This window comes from Notothenia coriiceps, unplaced genomic scaffold, assembly GCF_000735185.1.
Source record: "Notothenia coriiceps isolate Sejong01 unplaced genomic scaffold, NC01 NC01_scaffold00015801, whole genome shotgun sequence".
NCBI lineage: Eukaryota > Metazoa > Chordata > Actinopteri > Perciformes > Nototheniidae > Notothenia > Notothenia coriiceps.
In genome coordinates, this window is record NW_011348502.1 from 13,499 (window position 1) to 20,852 (window position 7,354).

Here is a 7,354-nt window from a genome sequence, read left to right on the forward strand (position 1 = left end):
CTATCAGTTGCACAGGAGATGCCTGAGGAGCGAACACGTGCATGTACGTCACAGGGAATGTGCTCGCAAAAATGTTTGTGAACATTCTTGTGAGGACCGTGTACACAGCTTCTTTATTAGTTATATGTCCTGAACTTGTTCACCTCCTCATGCGTTCATTGTGTTGTGCACTCACATAGATCAAGCCAGAGTAGTATCTCTCTCTCAGGTTGTGCAGCACAGAGGCTTCATTCAGGCAGGTGAGGTCGGCCATGTCTTCTACTTTGCTGAAGCGCGGGGGGTTCATTCGCTGCACCTCCTCCCTGGACAGAGTCACCTTCCTCTGGCTGTCCGTCAGCTCCACCTCCACCTCATCACCGCGCTCCTCCCGGATACTGGCCGACTGGGAGGAGAAGAAGGAGATTTAATAAAAGATCAAATGGGAGTTGAAGGTAGATAGAGTTTATGTTCAATGTGAGAATCAATAGGAAGACACTTCAATGTTGCTTTTGATAGGTAATACACCACAGTGAACTGCAATGATTAATCATTGTCAACAGCAATTTAACAATTAAGAGTCCTAAAAAGCAAAGCCTTTATAAGATATGCAGTCAGGAAATCAATCCCGCAATAATAAAAAAAAAAAGAATTGATCAATCTATTGAAGAAGTAATTGTGTTACTTAATTTGTTTTTGGAGATGATCAGCTTTTCTCTGTTAGATCTTATTAAACCTTTCTTTTTGGACTGACAAAGTCTAGAAAAGAGTATCATAAAACTAATAGTTAGTCTCATCCTTATATAAAGACACAAAAACAATGGTCTAGTCTTTTAACTCTACACTAACGTAGCTTACTGAAGAAAGCAAATATTGAAATATATTTGAAAAATGTTTGACAGCATCTCTGTCAGTGAGATTTAAAGTGAGAGTTGTTATTGTATTTGTCAGCAGACAAGAATAGATGGTGACAGAAAGAGAGAAACCCTCTTGCCATGCTGTCGTTCTTGTGCTTGTCGGACAGGAAGTGTGCTCTGGGTCTGACCAGGTCACAGGATTCTGCTCTGCTACACTTTGTTCTCTCTGCTACTTGACATGCATACAGAACACATCAAATATGTGCATGTCTGTGTTTTCGTGTGTGGGTGTATATTAGTCACAGATTAAACTAGATGCTCAGACCATGAAACTGGATGAAAGTGTGTCTGTCTGTTTGTTATGATTGCGTATATTTGGTATGTGTGTGCCATTCTCAGATCATGAGTGTAAAATGAAGTCAGTGGTGCTACAACGGCCTCTTTAACATTAAGAGGCTGAAGGAGGGTATTGTTCTATTCATAGAGCTTTCTATGAAACCAGTCCAGCAGAGAGGAGGAGACTTAGAGACAGGACACACAATTCACATGTCACATCCTACAATATGCACCAATATAACTCCTAATGTGCATGATACAAGTACCAAGGATAAGTGGAACAAATCATTGCTATGACATGGACCTTGTGATAGTCATTAGTCGTAAATGTGTTAGAGAGCATCACAAGGCATATTGAGGAACCTATTAGGATGAAGGAAAGCATGGAAGAAAGTGTATCATCATGAGGACTGAAACCTTATAAAACATAATAGAGAGGCGAAGTCCCGCACATCTACTTCCGCCCCATGGGACCTTATTTAGAAAAATGATGTATTGAAGTCAATGGGGAGAGAAAGATTATCTTCCGATCCCGTTTGAATTGTGCCACGAATTACACATATGATGTTTGTCAATCTTAAAAAATCATTTCCATGTCAAAAAAGTCACAGTTTGTCGTAAAACTGTTGAAATAAAAGACTATGAAAAATACGCAACTAGAAAGACTACAAATCCCAGAATCCCGGTCCCGCAAGCTGGCTCTTACGAAACCGACTAACTCCCCTGTTGTGTGTACAGCTCTCAACATGCCCAGACTTGTAGTGATTTTCACCTTTTTGAATACGTTTCACCTCATTCTGAAAGAAAGAAGTGAAATGTGCTAACGTGACGGCCGTCTTGGTGTGTGGTGCGAGACGGGAGATGTAGTTCATTGAGCGATTTCACACAAAAAAAGTGTTACTTCACAGTTTTACGACACATTTACATTTTTTTGACTTGCAAAATTATCTTTTAAATTGACAAACATCATATGTGTAATTCGTGGCACAATTCAAACGGGATCGAAAGATAATCTTTCTCTCCTCATTGACTTCAATACATACTTTTTCCGAAATAAGGTCCAATGGAGGTCCCCCGGAAAGGGAGGGACTTCGCCTCTATATAACACACACTTACAAAGACACACACCCTGTGCTGCTTTGCCTCACTTGTTTGACACACCTTTTTCGAAGGGACGCACTTTGAGCTTATTATTTACCAGAGGATTAATAATAGGGTAGTGGGAAACAGGAAAACAGGTTGAAAAAAAAAATAGAGTCCCTGTAGCCCTGGGATTCCACTATCAGTTGGGTTTTTGGAAAGAAAATGTCCTCTATTTCTTTCAATCCACGCCTTACCTCAAAGCCATTCTTCTCCGACGGCACCCACACCAGCCTCTTAGCCGCCCAGTCGGCCTGGCTGGCGGCGGAGATCGTATTTTTGGGAGACCCTGGCGCCGTGACCCCCGATGTCAGTAAGCGGGTGACATCGTTCACACCGCCCCCCGTTGGCTTGGACATGGTTCTACTGGCACTGTGTGAGGGAAGGAAAAGTGAAAAAACAGTTGAACATTAAAGAGCGAGCCGGTGTTGAGAATGTATTTTCTTCACAGGCCTACTGTCTTGTTGGCTTAAATCGGGAGCACTGGCGATGATGACTGACGATGAAGGACTGACAGACAGGGACACTGATGTGATTCTTGGTCAAGACACACACACAAAATGTATGTGCAGCCACACATAAAGAAAGAGCAGTAGTGAGCATGCAAGTTGCATGCAGGCCATTTCCAGCTGAGATTGGGTCAGAGATGGCCTAATTGAAAGACAGCAAATCAAGGAGAAGAAGGGGGGAAGAAGACAGAGAGATCCGAGGGTGGAGGGGTGGAAGGTGGAGGGAGAGCGAGATACATCAATCGACTGAGTAAACTGACATGACAGGCAGAGGGGGAGGGAGGGCGAGGAAGAGGAGGAAAGGGTGGGATAGCAGTGAAAAGAGAGGCTGGAAATGGACTGAATATATTGTTAACTGAAAGAAAGTGAAGCACCCTTCCTTCTACTAGGGGCCGCTCAGTAGAGATAAAACTCTAGTGAAGCCCCCACTGAGGGCTAGGAGACACAGTGAGGTGACAGTAGCTAGAAGTGGAACATGAAGAAACAGCAAGACATCCTCCAGTCAGAGACACTGTAGCGCGAGAACAAGGTGTTTCTTGATTTAGTCTGACAAGTAAGAAATAATGTTCAGCTGAGAGAAAAATCTCTGGAAGGAGGAGAAAACTTTATTTTGAGGCTAGTAGGAGTGACATCGTTTCAGATGGGTTAGCTGTTGCTGTCACCCGTGGACAGAACCTGCCATCAGATAATAAGGGGTGCAACATTTAGTTTATTTAAAGAATCAGCTCTTTCGACAATCAATTTGTGATTTACGTAGTTTTTCACAAACAATGGGAATCATTTACTGGTCACAGCTTCTCAATGAGTGTTAATCATATTAAAAATACAGTTAATAACATTATGTGTGTTAGCACGAGGCTATTAACAACCCTGCAGCTTAGAATCTGACTAAGCGACTTATTACACAGCAACTACACATTTCCACACAACTCTTATTCTAGGAGAACAGAAAGATAATTCTTCCAGATAATGAATCTGAATTTATTTTTGCAACCGAGAAAGACATAGCCTACAATTTCAGAATGAAACCGTGTCACCAGTCTCCTGAAATCTGAATGATGCCTGATTGCTGATGTATTAATACACTGTTTTAGTAATTGAAGAACTATTTTTTTGTATCAAAATAATGTACAACAGATACAAAACTGGATTCTATAGAGGAAAGAGTTGACACAAGATGTTCAGGGAAAGAGGCGTGCTTGAGTAACAGCAAATGTCAACTTTGATCAGACAGGTATTTGTGCCGGCCAGTTAACTGTTAGGCGTCTCCATGCCTATGCAGGTATGTTATCTGGCTTGATTCCTGCTATGCATGTCACTCTCAGGATTTTCATTCTGTCTGTTCCTGACAGAGCCCGGTCCCCAACCCTGCCTTAACCATACCTGTTACTGCAATACGACTCAGGGTGTGGAGTCTACTCGATGACAAAAGAGTTGCCACCACCCAGCCGCTCAGTATGGGAAATATGTGATCCCTCAGTGGCATCAAACAGCTGAGCATCTGATTTTAAAGGCTTGCTTTACCATAGTGTTCTCTTAATGTCAACCAAATCCAATGAAAAGACCAACACCAGCAATTCGGTAGTCCATTTGAAATACTTCTCTACTTTGAATGTAAACCTGAGTGTTTCTACCAAAGTTATTTAGAAGCTGGTCATACAAATATGTGGTTTTGAGGCTTTTGATTTAGTGCAACTGTCGGCACCATAGTTTTAAAGCAAACATAAGTAAAAAGGCAATTGTTGGGGAATACTTTCGGCAAATTATTTTCATACTGTAGTGAGTATTTACTTCACCAGGACAAGTATGTGGTTCTTATTGATAATCTAATTTTCTTCTCAAAGGTATTGGAAATGGATGAATCTAATAAACGTTTTATTACATACATGCATAGCACAGAGCACACAGTGAGTGTATACTCTGTATGTAACCTAATAGTATTAGGAGGAGTGGGCAGCTACTGTACAGCTCCCGGGGTTAGGGCTAACCATTGAAGAGCCTCCATGTAGCTGACTGATGTGTTTAATGGTTACTAGACAAGAGTGGAGGTCTGTGTGCATCGGAATAATTATATATCAGGCTTCGGCTATACAGAGATGACTTCATCGTGAATTAATTTGTGTTAGGTTTTTTTAAACAATGAGATGAATCACCCTTATTACTAATTCATCTTTAACAGTGATAATAAAACAAGACTTAGCATGTCATCATTTAAGCTGCAGTGTGGGCTGTTGCTGCTGACTCCCATTGATCCCAACTATTCACGTAAAGCAAATGCTTCACACTCACTCACTCACTCACTCACTCACTCACTCACTCACACACACAAACACACACACCTCACAGGTTGTCGCAGTACAGCCTGGGCTGACCATCAAACTCATCCTGCAGCAGCTGGAGTTGCCAAAAGCTGACCGCTCTCCTCCATAGCAACACCAACAGCAGCCCACGAGACAATACCTCCAGCGTCTGAACCGAGGACATTCAATGCGGGGGGTCTTGTGGGGGGTGTGCCCCTGTATATGTCTGTGTGGGTAATAAATGTGTGGGTGCCTGCGCGTGATTGTGCGTGTGCTAAACGGGTGGGGGAGCAAACAGGAGACGCCTTTTTTCTTCAGCTTTGCATCGGTGATGGTATATTGTGTCATATGCGCACTTTAGCGGACAGTGAGCTGGTATTATTAAGCCATTGTGGCTATGATGATAATTACAATGCGGCTGCATTACACTATAGCTGCGGAGTGACCCCTACATATTACCTGCATTTTAAGACTGTTACTACAGCAGAGAAACTGACGAAAGCAACCACACCTTGAACATAAGACATGAACAATCACATGAGCCCTAGCCTGAAATTAGTGGTGATCCGCATGTAGCAACAGCAAAGCCATTCTCGCTGAGAAAAATAGCCATTATTATGATGTGACACAAAGATCACAGTAGGCCAATAGGCTTAATAATAATGATATGGGTCGAAATCCCTACTAATGTGGCCATTAGACAGAATCAATGTCCAGACTTCAGGTCGTCTGGATGTAAGCCCCTCTGTGGAAGCGAACATAGTGATGAAAACTGAACGTCTCTTGTCCCAATACGTCTCATTATTAGGGTGTAATGCCACCGCATTTAGACCAACCTAGCGAGGTTAGCCAGCTACTCTGAAATATGATACGTTCAGGATATTACACCGGCTAATAACGAGTTGGATTAGAGAAAAGGGAATTAAATCTCTCACCTTCAGGTTCGGCTCAGAGTGTTGGGTAAGGCTGTGATGCGAGGAGAACCTGGGTGAGGCTGTTTCGTTGGTATTTTCCTGCCTGAGAGGTGTGTGTAGCTCACCGCATATGCGGCTTTTATCATTGCACCGCTCTGTCGCTGGAGACCGCACTCACTCGGCGAGAATAAAACAGGGAGCAGTGAGGGCAGGGCGACGGCTTCAGCCCGGGAGACACTTCCTGATAGCAGACCAACCAGGTTCGAGGAGACGGTTTTTAGTCAAGCCTTACATAGCAAATATTCCAATCAAAAGCCACAACAGAGCAGTAGACCCGCCTAATGAATACGACGGGATCTTTCCGCCCCACAACTGGCATGAAACGGGTGCAGCAACGAATGGCGTTAACAGCAGCGCGACGACCTCCGCTATTAGCCAATGATAACTGACAGGGGGCGTGGCTAGCTGTAACTGACGTGACAAACAGCCAATTGGAAGGCTGCAACAGGTGCCTGTGCGGCACTCTCGCGCTAGAGTAGTGAGATTTGCGCGCCCTTTGTTTACCACTGTGGCGGTGAGGGTCCGCAGACACAGATCTCAGATCGGATTTGTTTGAATCCCCAAACAAACACAACCGACGGTTAGCTTTGAATGATCTGATCCTAGGCGCGTAATACAGATCACATCACTATATCCGACTGTAGCTGGGGTACCAGGGTTCCAGGGTTATCCTTCAATATACCTCAACTTTTCATTTTTATTTATTCAGTCAAATTAAACAATACATGAAAAATAATTCCATCTCACTGTCACTAAAGTAAGCCTATGAGGCTCTGGAAAAGATAAATGTTCCTATAAAAACTAATTGCAAAAGAAGTGTATGTGTTAATGACTATTTTCCTTTTAATGGCAGGTTAGTTTTTGTGTTCTCCATATGATATAATACAAATATTATTATAGGGTTATTAATATTTTCAGAAGGTGTGTTTTCTTCTTCTGACTTCTCGGCAGTAATCGTTATGCAAAAGGTTATAGGTCATTTAGACATACGTTACAACACGATAATATAATCTATAAGGGTTAATTGTCATTGTATAATTCTGTAATTCTGTCTGAATTGTTTGGTTAAGGTTTAAGTTCACATAGGCCCCTACGCAAACATAGATGTTTAGTGTGGTGATAAATTACACTTTACATCTAGATGATATGTTTTAAAATGATCAAACTTTAAGGAAAATCAATGACGAAGCAAACAATAGAAATTCAATCCCTGTGTTTTATTTGCTCTTTAAAACAGTTCAGTTTCATTTGGAAGTGTCCCA

General features: G+C 42.4%; 1 protein-coding gene across 1 annotated transcript in view; it reads right to left on the bottom strand.

Annotated features, from left to right (window-relative positions):
• Positions 1–6,219, bottom strand: part of LOC104949239 (myosin-10-like) — a gene marked incomplete at its 3' end in the record, with an annotated part of 19,336 nt that extends 13,117 nt beyond the window's left edge. Inside the window, exons 1-3 of the mRNA XM_010775559.1 lie at positions 6,054–6,219; positions 2,507–2,681; positions 176–382 (exon numbers count right to left, since the gene is read on the bottom strand). Of these exons, the coding sequence (XP_010773861.1) occupies positions 176–382; positions 2,507–2,668 (369 nt within the window). The remainder of the gene's footprint in view (positions 1–175; positions 383–2,506; positions 2,682–6,053) is intronic.
• Positions 6,220–7,354: the final 1,135 nt, after the last annotated feature.